Consider the following 21,927-nt stretch of genomic DNA (forward strand, 5'->3'; position numbering starts at 1 on the left):
TCATGCTTATTGACAATCAGTAAACGGTAACTGCTCTCTTTAAACTGAGCTGTGTGGTTGATAATTAATACCTAGCTGTTCCAACAGTATTGTGAAGTTGACTTAATGACAGGGAATGCTAAAGAAGTCAGAACCTTTCAGTGATTCTCTGATGCATAACTGGCAGAGTGGTGAAAATTGTGTGGATAAGATTTGTTACAGAAGATTTTGTTTTTTATTATAATTATTATTATTATTATTATTATTATTGCTTGACAATGTATGATTTTTTTTTTCCTCTGTAAATGTGCCTTGTCTTTTACAATGAGCAACACAATCTTAAAAGGCGACCTTCTTCACTGACCTCCTTTTATCTGTTATTGACGTGGGGAAAGTGACAACATGTTCTGCTTCAGTCACACCTACTTTGTTTACATGAACCAACATTACTATTAATATTATACTTGGTAATCAGAAAATGCAGATGTTTAAAGGCTGGAGAGTAAATTACAACTCCTGCTGTCAACGACTGATAATATTTAATCTGGTTGTGGCTTTTTTACCCCGTACAGATTTTCACTCAGTGTATTTCTGGGTGAGGTGTGATTATTATTATTATTTTATTATTATTTTAATTTTTATTTTTTTTTTAGGAAAGGGAAACAGGGTTTTCACTGTTATTTGGATCAAAATATAAATTTCTTATCCTACTGACAAGATTTGTTGCACAATAAAAGTGTGTCTGTATTTGGCGGCCTGTACTGGACTAAGGCCACTGTAGTCCACGTAAACGAAGCCGGTGCTGCCTACGGTCATTTGCAGAGCAGCTCTTTATCGGTGTGGTGCCGTCAGAGACTGCTGAAGCAGACAGCTGTCACTCTTCCCCATCCGGTCTTTCTGTCAGCCGGTGCAGACGTGAGTCCAGACGTCCTTCCACTTCTCTGTACCTCCGCGTTGTCACACCAACCAGAACAGACTGCTGCCTGACAAATAGCTTTATAACGAGAGCCACGACTCTCTGCAGAGTGCGAGTGCCACAAAGTGTGTGAGGTTTTATTTTGTTTTTATTGTTTCTGAGATTAGACGGTGATGACTGACAATCTTTGACTGACTTGATCTGGTTTTCTTGTGTATCCTTTTCATTTTGTATTTTTACTCTAAGGAGCCTCAGCTCGTCTTCGATGCTTCTTAATGTATAATACAATTCTGTTACTCTTGAATTTATATTTATACAGATATACATATTTTTTGTATCTTTTTTCTCCATTTTTTCAATTTCCCTTGTGCTAATGTTCAAACATCCAAGTCTACACAGTATTATAGGCGATGTAATGTGGACAGCCATCTCTTTTTTTTTTTTTTTTTTTTTTTTACATTTATGTATGAACGGAGAATTTGTAAAAATGCTTTCACAGTCCCTTTGTGTGTAAAATGTATGTATAAATTAAATTAACCAACTTGGACTCTGGCTTTATTTCAGCACATGTGCAAACAAAAGGTGGCACAAAAGCATAACATTTGTAAATGTAATTTTAGGCCCGATGCGTTCTGAGAGTGAGATCATATATTGAATTCAATCTTAAACTGGGCTGATGAACAGAAAATCAGTTGCATACCATGTAAATTCAGTATCGATTGAGTCTGTGGATCGTTGTGACTTGAAATGTTTAAAAGAAAACTGGCTCATCTCTCATTATCCAGTCTCGGCTGACATTGGGTCAGGGTGGGATTCACCCCGGAGACGTACAGAAACAAACAACCGTTCGTGTCGGGTCTCCAACTGCTGCAGGAGTTCGGTCTAGACCTGCTCTATGTGGAACTTGCCTTGATGTAACTAATGATTTGGAGCTATAAAATGAAATCTGATTCACACTCAGTCAATTTAGAGTCACCAATGGACCTAAACCTGCAAACTCCAAAGGCCCAGGAATCGAACCAGGACACTTCTTGCTGTGAGGCAACGGCACTAACCGCTGGTTTACTCTGGACTCTGCAGCCATGTCCAAGATTCTGTATTCAAATACTGGTAAACTTTTATTTATCGCTTTTGTAGATGCAGGAACAAATGTAGATTTATATTTTAGTGTTTGGATTTATTTTATATTACTTATGTTTAAACGTCATTGATATATTTTATACCTTCGTATTTCTAAGACTTTTGAATGGGAGCATCTGCGACTAAAGGCAATTTCCCCTCAGGATCAATAAAGTGATCTGATTCTGATTCTGAAGAACCAGCAGTCACTGCGCTGCCCCAAAATATTTTTTTAGAAAATGATGTGTTTATTGGACCTTTTGACCAAATTAAGAAATGTTAAATAATGTCAACAACAACAAAGACAACAATAATAAAAACAGCTATGTTATTTTTTTTTACACACCAGGAAAATATTAATATAATATAAATATTAATATTTATTTTAGAATTGGCGTCATAAGGTCTAAGGCTGGATCGGTACAGACCCTGTTCAGTCCCGGATCAGACCCGGTTTAAACCTGGATCAGTTCCTGTTCGGTCCCGGATCAGTCCCGGTTCAGAGCTGGATCAGACCCGGTTCAAACCTGGATCAGTCCCTGTTTGGTCCCGGTTCAGTCCCGGTTCAGTCCCGGTTCAAACCTGGATCAGTCCCTGTTTGGTCCCGGTTCAGTCCCGGTTCAAACCTGGATCAGTCCCTGTTTCGGTCCCGGTTCAGACCCTGTTCGGTCCCTGTTCAGTCCCGGTTCAAACCTGGATCAGTCCCGGTTCAGACCTGGATCAGACCCGGTTCAAACCTGGATCAGTCCCTGTTTGGTCCCGGTTCAGTCCCGGTTCAGTCCCGGTTCAAACCTGGATCAGTCCCTGTTTGGTCCCGGTTCAGTCCCGGTTCATACCTGGATCAGTCCCTGTTTGGTCCCGGTTCAGTCCCGGATCAGTCCCGGTTCAAACCTGGATCAGTCCCTGTTTGGTCCCGGTTCAGTCCCGGTTCAGTCCCGGTTCAAACCTGGATCAGTCCCTGTTTGGTCCCGGTTCAGTCCCGGTTCAAACCTGGATCAGTCCCTGTTTCGGTCCCGGTTCAGACCCTGTTCGGTCCCTGTTCAGTCCCGGTTCAAACCTGGGTCAGTCCCGGTTCAGTCCCGGTTCAGTCCCGGTTCAAACCTGGATCAGTCCCTGTTTGGTCCCGGTTCAGTCCCGGTTCAGTCCCGGTTCAAACCTGGATCAGTCCCTGTTCGGTCCCGGTTCAGTCCCGGTTCAGTCCCGGTTCAAACCTGGGTCAGTCCCGGTTCAGTCCCGGTTCAAACCTGGATCAGTCCCTGTTTGGTCCCGGTTCAGTCCCGGTTCAAACCTGGATCAGTCCCTGTTTCGGTCCCGGTTCAGACCCTGTTCGGTCCCTGTTCAGTCCTGGTTCAAACCTGGATCAGTCCCTGTTTGGTCCCGGTTCAGACCCTGTTCGGTCCCTGTTCAGTCCCGGTTCAAACCTGGGTCAGTCCCTGTTCGGTCCCGGTTCAGTCCCGGTTCAGTCCCCGTTCAAACCTGGATCAGACCCGGTTCAGACCCGGTTCGGTCCTGGTCTTGGCATCGCCGCCTCCGCGCAAAGGATGATGGTTAGTTTGAACCCTGCCGGGTCTCGGCGCTGCACTCCCACAATGCAGTGCGCATGGCGCGTCATTGGCGAGGGACGATGATGGCGGCGGTCGGTGCATCCGAAGTGATCACACAGCTGGAAAGCGCTGCCAAAGTTTTAATGGTGAGAAAGTCTGCTTCACTTTAGAGCCTCGGAGTTAAACTCTCCGCATGTGGACTTTGTCCCGGTGCAGTCTGACGGGTCGTGATTCCCGCCGGTCTTTTCTTTCGTCTCGGTTTTTGTTGTTAAATGTGTTCAGTCTTTTCTTTCTTTTTTTTTTTTAAACCAGAGAAACGATGCGTGGCGCAAAAAAAAAAAAAAAAAAAAAAAAAAAAAAAGACAGAAAGACAGACAAACCGCTCTTCATCGTAACATTCCCCCATTTTTTTTTTTTCTCCTTCGTTTTCCGCCCACCGCCTTCCTTAAATGTTTCCCCACGTTTGGACACTTTCCAATCGGGCTCATGTTTCCAGAAACTTCGCCCCTTTTCAGCTGTTAACGTTACACCAAGTTTCACTGCAGTCAGTAAACATCCAGATGGAGCTGGTCGGTGTTTAGCTCGTCTCCAACCCCCCCAACACACACAGAGACACACACACAGACACACACAGACACACACACACGCTCCCTTCCCTCCCCTGCTAGGAGCAAGTGGCTAACCATGAGCCATGTGTGTGCTGGGTCTGTTAGCTAGCCATGAGGGCTTCATGCAGGTCAGCAGGTGTCCACCAGCATCTCCAGCAGGAGGATTGTGCTCCTCGTGTGTTCAGGCAGGGCAAATAAAATGTTTTGTTGCAGATATTGTGCAGACAGTATCACTTGTAGGTCTCAATGTTGTGAAGTATTTTGATTTTTCTTTTTTCTATTTTTTTTTTTTTTTTTTAATCTGAAGGAATTGCAGCCGATTTGGCCCTTTTTGGAATTTCCATCTTGTTTTCATTAATTGTGCAGCATTTTCTTTTAATATGTGACATCTGTGGTTTTGATTTCTGGGCTGCATGAAAAAGCTCAGACTGCATTCTCGGTTCGTTCTGAATCTTTATCTCAGATGTCATGCTCTTAGCCTTCATATTATTTATTTCCTTTAGAAGGACAGAAGTGAAGTTTCCTGAATAGGCTACTGTGTTGGATGTACAGCTGGAGCTCTGTCAACAGGGCCAAGAATATTTCTGCAGTCAGTCTTGGCATTTTGCCCCAATATCAAATATTAGGACTTTTTAAGTGGTTGACTCAGCTACAGCTACATATGCTATTTGATCCCACATGTGAAATTACCAATATTAGGACAATGAATTTGACTTCCTTTAAGTTAAACTCAGATGCTGTACTTACTTTTTCTTATTTCTTGCCTTCATTGGGCAGCTGGTAGTAGAGCAGCAGTCAGGAAGTGGTGATCATTTACACCAAAAGGTCTCAGCTGGAATTAACCAGTGATGCTGCAGCTAATGTCTTTATTGTTAGGCCACTACAACGCAGAGAAGGCTGAATATTGATAAATTATGTTGACAGTGGAAATGCCATTCCTATGTGATTTGTTATACAGTTTTGATATTCCACTGTGCACATTTTTGCCCCATTAAAAACAAACACTAACTTTGTCTTTAGAACATTTTAATTGATTTCTGTTCAATGGATGCAGTAAGTGGGCATTAGGTCTCTCGATGTTTCTGTGATTGCCTGACATTGACATTATGGATTGTGACTCATAATGTGCATGTCCTGGTCAATCATCAATCAAAAAAGCAGTCTTGCACTTCTTGCATGTGTTCTTTGGAGGCAGCAGCAACAAACTAAGCATAACATTGATTATGATAACTTAATAATAATAAAAAAAAATACCTTTATTGAGCAAGCAATAGATTGTCTGCCCCGGCCACTTACATGCAAGTTACATGCAGTTACATGCAAGCTGTTGTCTTTTACTTCTGTTTTGGTCCCCACCTGATCTTGAAGGAACAGTTTTACTCTGGAGCTGCTAAATGGTTCAGTGTGTTTAATATCCAGCAGCGGCCTTTGTGTGTCTGCTTTTTGTGAAGCCTGACAAAAGGTCTACAGTGGGTTTATCAGTCCATTATTGTTGGAAACTGCTGCCTGCTGTGTTGTGTGAGTACAACACTGATGACAGGGATGAAATCAAGCCAAAGCTGTAGAGCTGTGGGCTGCGAGATCAAAACAGTGGTCAGAAGGTCTGAAGCTTCAGAGTCAGAAACAATCCTGTGTTGGTCCGCCACCCAGAGTGACACTTTTCATAGCTCTTTCCTCTGTTGATATTCATTAGTGTAGCTTTAAAATGTTTTGTTATCAAGGTGAGGATGAAATACTATTGATCTTGAGATTTTTCTAATTTTTCAGTCATATTGGAAGCCCTGTTTTTGCTATAAGCGATGGTGTGCCACTTCATCACGGTATGCCTGAAGTGTGTGCGTGCTCTCTGATAAAAGGCTCTTTCTTTCCTCTGCTGCCTTCAGCTGCAGAGTTGCTTTTGCAATCAAGCCTGGAATGTGACTTTCCTGCTGAGCTGTATCGTGCCGACACTTCCCAATAAATGTGTGTGTGTTGCTGTTTCCATCTCTTAATCTTAGCACTTCAGTTCAGGCTTTGATGTGTCTTTTATTATGGATGGTTTTCTTTTAAGGGCACTTCTCTGCGCTTAGTAATGTATGACCAGCATCAAGATGTGTCATAATGATAGTTTCTAATGAACTCTTTGCTTGAGCTGACTTAAATTTTTACTGCACTGCACTGATGTTTGACTTGAAAGCAGTGACCCCATTCGTGGCTACTCCTTTTCTCATTTCCAGAAAATTAAGTCTCATCTATAAATCCTAAATTGTTTCATTTTTACAGGCACCGCCGTCCATGGTCAGCGCAGAACAGAGGCAGCACGCTGAACATGTATTCCTCTCCTTCAGAAAGTCCAAATCCCCTTTCGCCATCTGCAAGCACATTTTGGGTAACTGTTCACTTAATCATTTAGTCTGCATGGCCTATTTTGAACATAACAGTTTTTTATAAACCTTATTTTACCTAGGAAAGTCTGCCCGCTGTTCTTTATATAGAGCTGGGAGGTGTAGATTTAGTCCTAATGTTTAATACTCAACGGTAAAGCTACAGGAATTTGAGTGTGTTGAGTCCATCCAATCTGGGTGTCAGCATCTGATGTTATTATCGTAGACCTGCTGTGTCGTTTGGGTATAACGCAAACCCTTTCAATGTCTTGGACCTCCACACAGACACAATATACTTCTCATTTCATCTGATGGGAGTTTTGGTTTCTGCCTGCATTGTAAGCATTGTGATAAAGAGTAAAAACTCATGAACATTTTCTTTGTACCAACTTGAGGTGAATTAATGTGGTCATTACTTTGATCTGCTGGGTTTCATTTTAGCTTATATTTACTTAAATGCTCCAGCCTGTCAGAATAAACGTAATATTTTTGTTGGTTTGGCTGCTTGGTTAGATAATCAAGACAAACTAAGGTTTCACATTTGGCTTTAGGAAATTGTGGTAGGTAATATTTTTGTGTTAACTTGGACAACACTTGGTAAAAGAATTCCCAACCTTAAACACAACAGCTAATTTCAACTCATGTTATAGGGGATGTGGGATTCATGAAAACTATGTAAATACCTTTATTTAAAATATATAAATGGGTTCAATTTGTACACAAATGCATGTTCAAGTTGCTCTTAAACAACTTGTGCACATAAAGATACTGACTCAAATATCCCATTACTGTCCTGTCTGTCACTTGTGTGTCATTTTTTATTTTTTTTTCCCTGCATTTACTCTGTATCTCTCCAGAGACCAGTAAGGTGGACTATGTGCTGTTCCAGGCAGCCACAGCCATCATGGAAGCTGTTGTGCGGGAGTGGATCCTGCTGGAGAAGACCAGTATTGAGTCGCTCCGGACATTCCTCCTCACCTACGTCTTACAGAGACCCAAGTAAGGAAGAAAGGGGCTCGATATAACCTGTGTAGCATGCATGACCTTTATTGGCTTTCATTGGTGAGTCCTAAGATTTGCAAGAACATAAATAGACCACATCTCCTGTTATGCAAGTCTGAAGCACAAAAAACTGTGCAGCAACCCAAGATCTATAAATATTCATCAACAAATCCCACAGATATATGGGCTACATGAATTAGCTCAATACTGAGAATCTATGTGGGATTACACCAAGCATGTATGAGCAGGAATTCATTTGTTTGTGCAGATAATCTTGATGTTTAAAATTTGAGTTTTCTAAGTAACCCTAACTGTTCACTTCAAAGAAAGTACAATTTCCTCCTTTATAGGCATAATACGTTGAGAAGTGATATTAAATACTCTGCAGATTCTCAGACGTGGAAGGCTTCTTGTGTAAACAGCCAAGAAGAAGAGCAAAAGTCACAGGCAGTCTAATCCACCAAACAAGCTAGAAGGGCCAAAGAAAACAGGCTGCAGCTGTGATTGCACCTTCAGACACAAAACTCCTCTTTCACTTTATTTTTCTTAGCTGTTCTTGCTCTGCAGTGGCCGTTGTTCAGTTCACATCAGACAATCTCTGTCGGTTTTGCTGCAAGTTTCTCTGCTTCAGTGAAGTGATCAATGGCCTCCCTGTTTCCTGCAGTCTGCAGAAGTACGTCCGTGAGCAGATCCTCTTGGCCGTGGCGGTCATCGTGAAGAGAGCCTCTCTGGACAAATCCATCAACTGTAAAAGCATCTTTCACGAGGTCGGACAGCTCATTAGCAGCGGGAACCCCACAGTGGTGAGGAACATGTCGCTGAAATACTTTGTTGTTCACAGTTTACAACACATACTGTTTTTTATCAGTAAACAGGCAAGAGTCATTAACTCATTAAAGTTTTTTTCCAGTACTTTTCAATACATGCCCATTAAACTGGGAGAAAAGACAACGTGATGGAAAAGGCTTCAAGAAATTACGGTCTTTGAATCCACAATGACTGCCAGCCTCAGACAGATTGGTGGCTATCAGTTCATCATTTTGACATGAAATTAGTAAATAGTGGTGTGCTGGTGGCGTTTAGGCAGCTTTCCAAAGTATGATGAAGTCTGAGAATCAAAAATTGACAGAAATAAATACAGTTTTCCCTTTTTTTTTTAATCTATATGAGTCCTCAGTAAATTCCCCTGAGCCAAAGAAAAGCACACGAGCACGCTTTCGGATGATAAACAGTTGTTCTTTCCATTCCATTGGCCTCTACTCCTTTTTAATTATCTTATTAAACTGTCCATCATCTGTCCAAATGCCACCTATGAGTTTAAATCCAGGAAAAGTGATCCAAATAATGCAAATAAGGTTTAATGAGGGTGATGTTTTGTTTCCTTGTCTTGAAAATAGTGTGATTCCTACAAATAAAAACTCCTCAGTTCTGCTCTTACGACTGAAACTTGGGTTTCTGCCACCCTTAAAACATTAGATGAAGGCTTTGTTAGCCAAACTGGGTCGAAGCTTTGATCGTGTTTATTATGTTTGTGAGTTGATGGAGCACATTTGTGCCCTGCTTATAGACTTCCTGCATGGGCTCTGGCTCAGATTACAGAGAGCTTAGTCTGAAAATAAAAAATGGCACAAAGGCTGTCCTGGCATACGAGCTAGAAGGCATGTTTCTGTGGTCAGAAGTGTGTGTGAAGTGAGTGTGAAGTGCCTGCTTTTTGTTTGTTTGTTTGTTTTTTTTGCTCATGTACTGTAATGTCTGAATTTTCTGTTTTGTGAAACTACATTCTTCATTTTAATTTGTCTTTAGCAGTTTGAGAAACTATTCAAGTGACAACATAGAAAAACTAAGTGGCAAAATTGGTGTGTGAGTGTTTGAAATGTTTTTCATTGTCAGGAACTTCTTTTGCACAAAAGCAAAATAATTGTCTTCCCTTTTATAAAAGGTCTGTTGGCATGTGTTTGTCTCGGTGCTGCTCTCTATTATGAAACAAAGTGGAGGTCTCTTCTTTATCCAGTAGATGGCAATACTTCATTTGCTCCCAAACCGGAGAAGGCTAACTGATTCATTCAACAGTTTCATTTGAACCACAGAACCACAAAAAGCATTTTTTTATGCATTCATTATCCTTCAGCCTATTTAAAAACTGAACCACGAACAGAAACATAATTTACAAATTGAAAGTGGCCGCCTCCGTTAAATTCAAAACACAATACAAGTTGGTTATCTGCTTTTAAAAGGCCACCAAGATAAACTTTGATCAGGTTTCCTCAGTGTGATGATAAAAGAATCCGTCGATAAATTGATCAGTCAAAGTTGTAATATTGAAAGCTACACTATTAGTGGCAAGTGTGTAAGAATAAAAATTTTAGCCTGGACAAGAAAACCAGGCTCGTTTACGCTTTCCGTAGGTCAAAAGTTCTGAAGACTGCAATATGATTTCGAGTTAATTTTTTTGGAATGACTGTTACAGTAAAATTAGTCTGTTGAAATGTATAGACAATACATTGTTCTGTCCATTACAGCACTGAAGGCAAAACTACTGTGCTGAGCTTTTAATCTGGGTTCGTCCTCCAATGACTAATATCTATTATTATTAATCTCAGGGTCAATTGCAATATTGTTATTTTTGCAAACAGTGGACTTCTGTGTGTCACAACAGAGATAGGTGGGATGTTCATACACAGTATGCTCTTATTGTCCCTTTGCAGTGGAACAGTTTACTGTTTGGCTCTGGGGACTCTGCTCTATGTGCACTGGCTGACTCCTGACTGTGACTTCAGATTGGCACAGTCAACGGATCTTCACTGAGGAAAAAAACAAAATGTTTTTCCAAAGATTTCATACTTAGTTGTTTTCTTAGCCGTCTAACCACCAACCACCACTTGTTTAATGTTTTGCAGCTGTTGCATTTGCTTTGTGCGTTGCATCGTGGGATAATAGTGTCCACACTCAAAATTCAAGCTGTGTACTAAAATTTTTTCTATATGCTGTAACAGTATATTTATTTATGTAATATTAAGTGTACTCTGAAGTTACTTGGATGTGACATTTTAGTCTGGAAGTAGGACACAATGCTGGCATTTATATGGGAAGTGCATGCACTCCCCCTCCTTTTTGGGCCTTAAATGATGATTCTTGCTCAAGTTTGACCCCAGTAATAACTCCTTGTATAGCCTTTGACCTCTACAATCACACAATCCTCTGCTGCAGCAAACACTGGCCTGCTCCATCCTGACCGCTCTGCTCAGTGAGTTCTCCAGCTCCAGTAAGACCAGCAGCATCGGCCTCAGTATGGAGTTTCATGGCAGCTGCAAGCGTTTGTTCCAGGTTTGTTCCAAGTCTCTGTAGCAGTGAAGTTGTCAAAGAAGGAAAAACAGTGTTTGCTTTTTGTCTCCTCCTGATCTGTCATCCTTTTCCTCACCTCCAGGAGGAGGGCCTGCGTCAGATCTTCATGTTGACCATGGAGGTGCTGCAGGAGTTCAGCCGCAGAGAGAACCTCAACGCCCAGATGTCGTCAGTCTTTCAGCGCTACCTGGCTTTGGCCAACCAGGTCCTCAGCTGGAACTTCCTGCCTCCCAATTATATCCTTTCTCTGTCAAGGGCAGAATATTATACCTGGTCTGGAAACATCCAGATCGTGTATGTGACAGTTTTTGAATCTTGGCACAGTTGGATGATTCAAGGAAATAGAGGTCAGTCCCTGTTACTCATTTTACTGCGCATTAAGCAAAGTTTTTGGTTTATTACATGCTAGAATATTTGCTACTTAAGGACAAAAATACTTTCCTTCCATTTTTGCTTCTCATCATCTTTTATTTATAATTTATTTGAACATCCCACCTTTTTTTTTTTTTTTTTTTCTTCCCATAAATTACATAATGTAGCATCCTGGCCAGTAAGGACTCTTACCGTGTTGACAAAAATAAGACCTACGTTTTAAAAATCATTGTTCAGATTAGTGAAAAGTGCTTGTTCTTCTGACGGTTTTGGGTTTATAGATGATATGTTGATTTTAAGATATCTATTTGAGTGAATTATACATGACTTATTTTGTGTGTGTGTGAATTGTCTATATATGACTGTGTGTTGTGTGGCCCGATGAATATGTGATACCCAAGACTGCATATCTGCCCATCAGTTTTGCTTTGTAGTTCATGTCTTGTGCACACATCCATGTTATCTTTGCAGTTGGCCGCATTGTTGGGCAAACTTAGGCACTTAGCGTGTGTGTGTATCCAGGCTCATTAAGGCCTAAATCCCGACCAGCCTGGCATCCTCTCTGCCTGTCTGAGCGGATCTTGAGTGGCGCTTGCTGCCATCCAGGGCCATGTATCACTTTCAAAGAGGTGTCTGTGTGTCCATCCCCGTATCATTCCAGCAGCACGCCGCCCCCGCCTTGGCTTGTTGAGGCTCCCCTTGGTATTTCTGGCATGCTCAGTTCAATAAGTGTGTTTGTGTGCTCCAAGATGCACTTTCATACACTGTGTGTGCATGTGTAAACTGTTGTAGTCAGTTTTTAGACAGTTAAGGAGTTTAATTTAGTTTCAGTCTTGGGAAATCAGAGCTATTACTCTACACGAAAGGGACCTTTCAGGTTGAGGTAAAAGCAAGTGTTGGCTTGAAAATGATATAAAATAACTTTAAATCTCTTTAATTTAGTGACTGGAGGTTTAATCCCTGAGCATTAATAGATTTGCTTGCTTTGCACATTCAGGTTGGTAATATGATGACAATATAAACTCACAGGAATGCCTCAGTGCTATTTTACACTTAACATCTGAAGGTTGAAGGCTATTTTACTTTCATTTGATGAAATACTTTGATTTGTGAGTTATTTTTTTCACTATACTAGCCGGAAAAAACGTTCCCTCTCTGCTAGGGTTAGCATATATGAAGGACCGTTCAGTTTAATTCCCAGAAAATGTACAATACCATGATTTTATTGTATTTCAATTTACAGTCAGACAAGCTCGACTTGAGCCGGGTTTGTGGTCAGAGATCAGATGACTCTCAAGGCCATTGCATATGATTCGCATCATACTAACACACATCAAACCATCCTTCTCTCCTGTGTTTGGAGGCACTGTCATCTGGTTTCCTTTACTTTGGTACTCAATATGGTGATATAGAATTACATATAGTGTGAGGGGAGATTTTATCAACATCACAACCCCCGATAACCCCCCTCTCACAAACTGTAGATCTAAGCTTCAATATATTTAGAAGAGGTTATAAGAACCCCCTTGAGTAGATGCAGCCAAAGCTCCGTCCGTTAACAGTGATTTGGTGTAGTGTAGCTAGTTTTGACCCTGAAATACAACCACATGTTTTTTTTTATGATTAGGAAACATAAACAATTTTAAGCGTGGCTGTCTGCAGTGGGAAGACACCCTCACAAAATCATCAAGTAAGTTTATATGAGGTAGCTGGATAAACAATCTAGGATCTCCTTGTGGTTATAGTTGCATGTAAATAGAGTTCTCTGGTTTCTTCTTGTTGACTTGTGACAAATGTTGAGTTGACTGTCTCGGGCCATAGAAATAGCATATAAATTCTCGAATCAAGTGGCGTTCTCCTTGAAATTGTGCATGCATGTGTGCATATGTGAAGCATACAAGTGTTTGGGCTGTTGTTGAAAAGGAGAACGGATTGATGAAGACCGCTGGGAGGCCAGGATGAGTGTGGCCGCCTGTCTGCAAGTGTCACAACACGCCTGTGTGATGTGATGCGAACGTATGCCAGTATGGGTATCAAGGGGCCGCTCCTTAATTGCGTGGCTGACAGCGGCTGCCTTTCACGCACACCGATACACAGGCTTGCATGCTCTTCAAAGACCCTTTTTAAAAAAGCCTCACTCCCTCAAACAAACCGAGCGGCATGCATGTCATCTGTCCTCGCCGCCGTCTGAACCTCGGCCCCTTCGGCTCTGGTGTCATCTGCTGGAGGCACGCTCCTTGGGCGTCGGTACGACACCGTGTCACTCCACACCAGGCTTGACTCAAGCCGGGGTTGTGGTCAGGCCTGGAGGCTGCAGGGACAGTCAGGTGCTGTAAATGGCTGTCTGAGCTGACAGATGGATCGCCCTCCATCCCTGCAGCCTCTCCGTTTCTGCACCAAGCAGTGCGCTTGGATCCTTTTAGGCTGTTTAGATGTGTCTGGTATGTGAGGGAATCTCTAATTTCATCTCTGTCAGTTGTGTTGCAATTATAGCAAGGGGAGCTTTGTTCTGTAGCGATTTCTCATTTCCATTCTATCCCATCTGTTCTTTTGCTCACTAGAGAGGAACATGTAGATTTCATGGTCTATCGACTCACTCAAATTGAACTTGTACTTTGATTTGTACTGCTGTACTTTGTCATAGGAGAAGAAGCCTGAGACCTCTGCTTACTGAGGCGTAATAAAAGTGGCATTAACTTCTGAGTGCCACCACCAACCTTGCCTCATCAGGGGTTATTCTTGTGTTGAAGATACGACTGTCAGTGCATCACTTGCCCCGGTCTGGCTCAGCATTCTCATTAGCTGTTCAGAGGTCAATTTATGGGCATTTTGGCCCCCAGGTTAAGGTTAGGATTTGGGCTATGTAAGCTGACGCTGGATGTTTGCCTCGGCCCTGACCTGTACAGAGATTCTCGACTACTGCTGTCCAAACACAGGTGGTGTGGTATATACAAATGGCTAATATGCTGATGGACATTCAGCTGATGAGTTTTGAGTTTAAATATATCGTAGTTCTTCACAATGTATATCTATATATAATTTCTACTGGATGAAAATGCATTCTGTTTGGGACCTTTTTATTTTCTCCCAGGAGATGCTGTGTCTTACTTTTATTTCAAGAAGAATCTTTTAAGACCACAACAAAGATCAACAAACAAAAGAAAGAAAAAGACAAAAACAGCGGCTCATATTTCAGAATATTTTAAGTGAAGGCAGCAAAACAGTCTGTCTGATTGTCTCACTTCTTATAATTTGTCACATTTTGCAACACAAATCTAACTCTGCACTCTCATCCATAAATAATTGCTTTCCCACTCTGCAGAAAATGAGCTGATGTATTATTGGTTGGAGAGGAGAAGAGTCAAAATTAATGACAACTGCTGTCTAAACAGATGGGGGCCAAACAGTAGAAGGAAATGGGGAAGGAAAGGGAGGGGTGGTCATTGAGGAGGTATTCCTGGACTGTTATTTCACATGGCGAGGCTGCAGGCGAGACTTAGGGCAGGATATATCACTTAAACCCTACCATGCGTCTTAGCATAGTGCTGCGCTCTTCACACGGCCGCTGGCAGCCTCTCAGTCTGTCTTCCTGTGCAGCCAGTCCATCCTCAGCGAGGATCAACCATAATGAATTGAGGATACAGGAGAAGCTCGCTAATCTATGATCCTTGAGCATGAAGGTCGCTCGGGCCTGCAAAATGTTCAGATTACTGAGATGGTCTGATAGTTGGCTATTTAAGATGGTCATGATGATGAATAATGTTACGTGGATTTGTGGAGAAATTTGTGGAATGTGTGCAGATTGTTGATGAGTGCAGAGTCGGGAATTTGAAACATCAAGTTAAGTTAGATTTGACTGAGCCCAGTCATTGCAAATTACGCACACTTAGCCATAATTAATCATTTCCAAAGCATGTGCTTGTGTTTTTGAAGATACTACTATTAAAACACTTTCCAAATATGGATCAAGTGGATTTAGCTTTGCTGACCAAAGTTAGTTGGGCCAATGCCAGGAGATGAGTCAAATAGTTCCTGAAATAAAGAAGTTATTCGGACGAACAGTGAAACTTGAGTTACATCAGGATGCTTTCTTCCTCATACCTGTAGAGTGGAAAGGCACTAATGAGCAGGATGCTGCAGTTCATTTCAGATAAAACTTTATGAATCCCAAAGGAAGTTCTTGTGCCAGAGTTGTCCAAAGTACAGTAACAATAGGACATATAAAAATATAAGTCTCCAAACAACAAAAACAAAGTCCGTACCATCCATCTTCTACCACTTTTCCCATTTCCGGGTCGCGGGAACAAAAACAAAGTAAAAAAGAATATACATAAGTAAATAAATATAAAGTGCACATTGTGTTGTTTTCATTTCCACCTCAAGGGCTATTTTAATGTTATAAATCATATCATGAAGACATGTCAACACAGTTAAGGAATGAGAACGTGTCCACCACTCTACCTCAGATTGAAATATCTCACACTACTTGAAATGCTGTGGAGGAGCTCAGACATTCACGGTCCCCAGAGGTTGACTCCTACTGAAGGAGCATCTTCCCATGTGGTTGAAATTGTTGAGGTTTCAGTGGAGTCTTTCAACAGCTCCCAGATGGATGATGGCTGACACTTGGAGGATGACTTTCAGTAGTTTTTCTCTGTGATCAGCTCCCCTGACTTTTGTGCAATAATTTGTTTAACGATAGTTTGCCTGCATGTCTAACAACAGCAGGCATGTTCACATTGTCGCTGTGAACATGTTAGAATGTCTGATCACAGAACTGCCAGTGAGTCTGTACAATGTATAACTAGTTTACTTCTGCCGGCCTGTAATAACATAAGGAGCAAACCCACAGAAATGACCAGACAACAATCTTTGCCCATGCAAGTTTCCATTGTTTAGTTTTCTGATCCTCGTAATTCAGCTTCCCTTGCACATTCAGAAAAGGCTCAGCCCACATTTGCTGTTTTGTAGCCATGTGGTTAGTCCATGCTTAGCAAGGCATGCTGAATTACAACCCATGATGGGGATGAATGATGGCTTTTCATTACAACTATGTCCCCTCCCCTGATGTTTCGAAGTGGAGCTGTGGACTACCTGGGCTAAGGTTTCGATGTGAACCCGTAAATACTTGATGTCCAAGTGTCCGTCACTGACCATGTGCAGCCTTACTTTGGTCAAGTCATCATAAATAGAATCAGGGCCGGAAATTAAACTTGAAATGCTGCCGGCTTCTCTGCCGAAGTGACTGGAGGATCTGACAAACCTACCAGCAGCAGTTTTATTGGCATTTGACTGGTGGCTGGTGTTAATTAAGGCACCACAGTGTGTGTTTATGTGTCTGTGCGCCTGCAAATTTGGCAGCAGCATGTGAGAACACGGGGTGTGTGAATCTCTTCACTTGTGTTTGATTTAAACTCCTGCGGTCAGTGGTTGTGTATTTGGTCAGTCGGATGTGTTTGTGTGTGCTTGTTGTGTGTCTGTTTATCTGTCAGACCGTCTTATCTTTCCAGTGGAAAACTGACGTGTCACATCAGTTATTCTGGAGCCTGTTGGAAGAGTTGAGATGGTAGCAGGTGATGTCTTTTAAAAACCCACCAAACCACAGCCCACATGTCCTAGTCACTCTGCGTACATTACTCATCCTGGAGGCATGCACACTACACATCCACACACACGCACACACACACACACTTCAGACACACACATATAGTCCGTCTTCTTTCGCTCTTTCAAAATGAGCAGTTGGTTGTAAATTCACTTGTCTGTGAATTCAAGAGGTTGATATTAAACTAATTTAACAGACAGTAAAAGTCAAAGGGGATAATAAACTATAAATCACTTCATGCCTGAGTATTACATTTTTATGATTGTTAAGAAAGAACTGAAAAAAGCCGTTCTAATTTCATTATTATGTGAGACAAGTTGGATATAGTTTATCTCCATTTGAACCAATAACCCAACAATTTGAAACGTCACTTTTTATGTGATGTTGCAGTGGTTAAATGCTTTATATTCTGTAATTAGAGTTAAAGAAGGAAAAGGATGTTGATGATGCACATCATGACAAATAAAAACCAGTCATCAAAATGATTGAAAGTATTTTGATGTCTAACTTCAGTATAAGTGTAAGTTGAAGCTTTTAGACATCTTGTTATCTCCTTCTTGGTGTCACACTCATTTTACATCTCTGTCCGGCTGTGAGACATAGCAGAACTGGCTGTGTAGTTATCATTCCTGATGTCTCTTGTGAGCTTTGCCTCCGTCATATGATCTTCAGGAGGCTTTGTACAACCTCTGTCGCTGAGGTGGTCCCTCCCTGAGGAGACGCTCTCCGTCCACAGGCTGCAGGACTGAATATGAACCCGCTCCATTTCTTCGCTTATTTCAGTCTCTATTTCCTTGTTAAATTTAATTCTGTCTTCTATCAAAGTCCCATTCAGGTGAAGTTTTTATTTCATGGTACCCAAACTGAAAAGGGGACACATTGGAAGAAGAAAAAAAAAACAAAAAAACAAAAAAACAACTGAAAAACACTATTTCACAACCACAAACGAATACACAAATACACAAATACACTCTGACACACCAAAACAAATCATCATGAATGTACTCCTACTGTACAACACAGACTTTCCCTGATCCTTTTCTTATTCTGTCTTTTTAGAATAGTTCAGTCAGAGGTCCTCTGCTCCACCACGACTATTTTTAACAAGGCCTGAAAGCCAAGCACTGGACAAACAAACACACACACACACACACTCTGACAGACCCTTAGACAGGTGCCAACTTTTGAGCCGAAAAGTGTGGTGTGGTGTGTTGTGGTGGGGTGTGTGCTTGGGGAGTGACTGTGGGCTGGTGTCAGAGGAATGCATGACCTCGCCGGCCTCTGCCGCTGTTTGGCTTTGATCGGACATTCCTATGGAAGTTTCTTCCTTCTGCTGTCACCGAGCTGCAGGGAAGTGATTCGGTGCTGCCTGTGTTGTTATATGTTCAGTGTTGATAATGGAGAAAAGAAAAGAGTGTATCTGGTCAAGAAAACATATCAACTGACAGTCCAGGCAGCAATTATTGAAATCTAAAGACTCAAGGCAACAAAGGGTCTGATAATTATTGGTCTAACGGCAGTACTGGAAGAAGTTGGTAACATTTAAGGAGACAGTGATGTAATTTTTGTATTATATTTAACCCTTCTAGCCAAACTGATCCCCCCCGGTGGTCGGTTGTAACAAACCCATGCTGAGCAGCTAAACGTTGTTGAAACCCACAAAACTTTATTATATTTTTCCTGGAGATCCCAAAGTTTCCAAAGATACCAAATAAATCAGGATGAAATGTAGAGAAACATGTAAAGAGATGCCATAAAGCTGTAAAAATGACTTTGGGTTTGAATTACAGCTGGAGCCATTAATCTGTCGAGTCCTGCAGCAGAAAGTTAATCTGAAGCTGTTTTCATAACCTATTGTTTAAGTTTCCTTCCACAGCTAAACATTATGATTCTAACTGCTGTGTGGCGATTAGATGCCGTTTCAATTTGTAAAGCAAATACATTTGAGGGTTGAACCGTTGGCCTGACCAACCAACAAATGAAATGCAACATTTTTCACTGTTTGGAGAACCGCTGACCCGTGTGGTCCAGGGACCCCCGCCCTAGTTTGGTGATTTGAGCCATTTAGGGTAGCGGGGGTCCCCAGTAAATCGTGAAATTACATTTTTACTAAAATGTCATTCAAAAGTACCGCAATGACAGAATCTGTAATTATTTTTGCTCAAGGGTTCAAACACTTGTGTAATAATGTTTGTGTATAACACCTACAATAAAACGTTTAAAAACAATAATAATAACAATAATTTTAGCTGCAACTCTTTCAGCAAATTTAGAGGAAAGAGTGTGTCTGATTTAGAAAATGTAATAATGTAGGGGGACAAGGAGGGGGACATTGTAAATGGACAGTGAAGAAAACAGTGTTTGTGTGTTTGTAGTCAGGAAAGAAGGTGGAGGGCATTATCTTGTCTGTAAATGTATTTGCAGTCATCAGGTAACGAATTGAGGCATCTTTGAGGATGTCAGAAGTGTACTTCAGCAGGTCATACGTGAACACTTTGACAAAGTAAAGGCTTGTTCAGTGGGTTGAGAGACATAGGGAAAGTGTTGAGGCTTTGTAAGATGCTTTGATTTGGCAAAGTGTGTGTGGGAAAGTGGAAGGGTTAGCAGCACCGGGGATTGTTTTTGATGAGCTAAGGAAAAACTCGTGTTGTGGGTGTGTTTAAGAGTCTGATTTAGGACAGGAAGTGTTGTGGCTGTGGAGGGAGAAAGTGTGTGTTGTGGGTTTGTGAAAAAGTTTGTGGGTGCAGAGAGTCTCAAATAAAGCGACTGTGTGTGTCTGTGTGTATGTGTGTGTTGTGGGGACATGCTGAAAGAAAGACTTGTTTGGTAGAAAGACGAAAAGGGACGTTGGGAAAGCGATTACGATTAAAAAGTCCTTACAGTTTTAAGAACAATGTGTGTGTTGTGGGTTTATTTGAAGTTTGATAGTGTGCAACATGGGAAAGGAGAGGCAGCATCTTGTTAGGATAAAGGGAAAGATGTTGGCGAGCGTCCAGAGAGCAAAGAGAGTGTTGATAGTGTGAGAAGTTTTAAGTGAGGAGTGTTTGTTATGGGGCAAAGAAAGAACCTTGCTTTGGTCTTGGAAAGCAGTCAGGAGGAGAGACTTGGTGATTGGCTGGGCAGGAAGAGGGAGTGTTTGAGTGCAGTCTCAAGGACGTCTTGTGAAGGAGTGGACAAAGAGGCAGAGTAAGTCAGAGCCTGGATTGGCCACAGCCAGAGAGAGAGTGAGTGTCTGGTGTGTTTAAGATCTCGAGGAAGCAGAAGAGAGAAACCCGAGTGTGCAAAAGGAGAAAGAGAGGTGAAGGAGAGGACAGGAAGGGAAGAGGGTGTCAGAGAGCAGAGAGTGGAAAGATAAAAGTCGGATATAACGGAGGAAGGAAGGAGGGGAGGAAAAGTGGACGAGAGGGTGAGAAAGAAGGAAAGAGTTTCTCTGTGGTAGGAGAAGGGCTGACGAGGGAGAAAGAGAAAGAAGGGAGGACAAGAAAGCAAAGCAACCAAGGAGAGGAGGGTGAGAAAGAAAATCTTTTGTGGAATAAAAATTTATGCTGTTAATGAGAGGGAGAGTTAGTGAACAAGTGAGTGAAACCAAAGACTCACACTCAGACCAAAATACCCATTAAGAGGGAGCTTAGTGACAGGAGCTGGTGTTTTTGTGTGTGCCGCTCCTTCTCCCCTTCTCCTCCTCCTCCTCCTCCTCCTCCTCCTCCTCTTCTACATGCTGTTGTTGGCCTTAACTGGCGGCGGGTCACTGGGGCGCCACTACATCGCCATGTTTGAGGCCACGCAGAACGTCACGCTCAAGCCTACAGAGTCCTGGAGGGAAGCGCTGCTGGACACCCGCGTGATGGACCTCTTCTTCACTGTGAGTAACCCGTTCATCGCTTTGTGTTTGTCCTCTGGGCGGTTTTACTCTTTCCTGCTTTGCACCTTTTGCAATGATTTAAATTTCTTTACGTGTTTAGTTTGACATTGCTGGTTCTTCTTCTTCTTCACTGTGCACACAATTTCTCGGATGCAGCAGTTTAAAACACATTCAGACAAGATTTCTTTTTTTCTTTTTTTTTGGCTCACAAAAGCAAAACCTACAGCTTTCACACTTTGTATTCCACTTTGTCAGACGATCATCTCCCTGTCTGTGCCTCCGTCTGTTTTCCATCCATCCACATCTTTCTGTCAGGGAGGTCTCTGGAGTACGTGTCCTTCTTCACCCTTTCCTCCTCTTCTTCACTTTCTTTCCTGATGACTAGATGGCGGTTTATTTATAATAAACAAAGGGAGACAGTTTGCCTTTTCATGTTGGGCAAAGAAATCACACTTGGCCTGCTCCCTTTGGCACCCGTTAAGTTTGTACTCCTTTTTGTGGGTTCCTTTAACGCACCATTAAGTAGACTTATAGGTGCTTTGTAGTGGGGTCGTGTTATTGTGTTACTGTCCAGAGGACCGCCCGGTGAAGTAAATGTGTATTTTTGTGCAGTGACTTGTGTGTTTAAAGAGACGGCCCACGCTGGCTAAGCAAACGGTGGCCAGGGGAAGTGTGGAACAAACCAGTCAGCTCTCCTTCCACTCAGCGTCCATCCCAACACCCGGGGCTGCCCAAATGTCAGATACTGATCAGCTGCTTCTTACTGAACACCTTCCTTTCTGCTCCATGACATCTACCTGTTGACTCCTGCTTCACTGTCGATTAATCACTGTTAGAATGATTCATGTCTCCAAATTCTGCTGCTTCCCGACAAAAGCTTCAACACCTTTTCTCTCTTTAGACATTTGTAGCCCCTTCTGTCTAATAGTGCTCACAAAATATTGACCACGTCAGTCTTAATCCCAATACTTCAGCCTCACGCTCATAACTGCATGCATGAGATGTAATTGGTGCAATTTTCACATGATGGTCTGCCTTTTGTTGTGTCACAAGCAAATAAATAAGATCAGACCACGTTCATTTTTCATTTTCCAACGCAGATGCAGACATGTTAGCAGTCAGCTTAGTCGACCATTGTGTCAGGTGCGACTTTAAAGAGGAGATCTGAGGTGACCCACCTGTTTGTGTCTTCTGGCTGTGTTTGTTTGAAGTTGT

General features: G+C 42.0%; 1 protein-coding gene across 1 annotated transcript in view; it reads left to right on the plus strand.

Annotated features, from left to right (window-relative positions):
• The first annotated feature begins 3,614 nt into the window (after nucleotides 1-3,614).
• Nucleotides 3,615-21,927, plus strand: part of xpo4 (exportin 4) — a 51,177-nt gene continuing 32,864 nt past the window's right edge. Inside the window, exons 1-7 of the mRNA XM_029530231.1 lie at nucleotides 3,615-3,704; nucleotides 6,429-6,534; nucleotides 7,387-7,528; nucleotides 8,196-8,334; nucleotides 10,739-10,855; nucleotides 10,956-11,109; nucleotides 20,600-20,712. Of these exons, the coding sequence (XP_029386091.1) occupies nucleotides 3,615-3,704; nucleotides 6,429-6,534; nucleotides 7,387-7,528; nucleotides 8,196-8,334; nucleotides 10,739-10,855; nucleotides 10,956-11,109; nucleotides 20,600-20,712 (861 nt within the window). The remainder of the gene's footprint in view (nucleotides 3,705-6,428; nucleotides 6,535-7,386; nucleotides 7,529-8,195; nucleotides 8,335-10,738; nucleotides 10,856-10,955; nucleotides 11,110-20,599; nucleotides 20,713-21,927) is intronic.

This window comes from Echeneis naucrates, chromosome 21 (genome assembly GCF_900963305.1).
Source record: "Echeneis naucrates chromosome 21, fEcheNa1.1, whole genome shotgun sequence".
Classification (NCBI taxonomy): Eukaryota; Metazoa; Chordata; class Actinopteri; order Carangiformes; family Echeneidae; genus Echeneis; species Echeneis naucrates.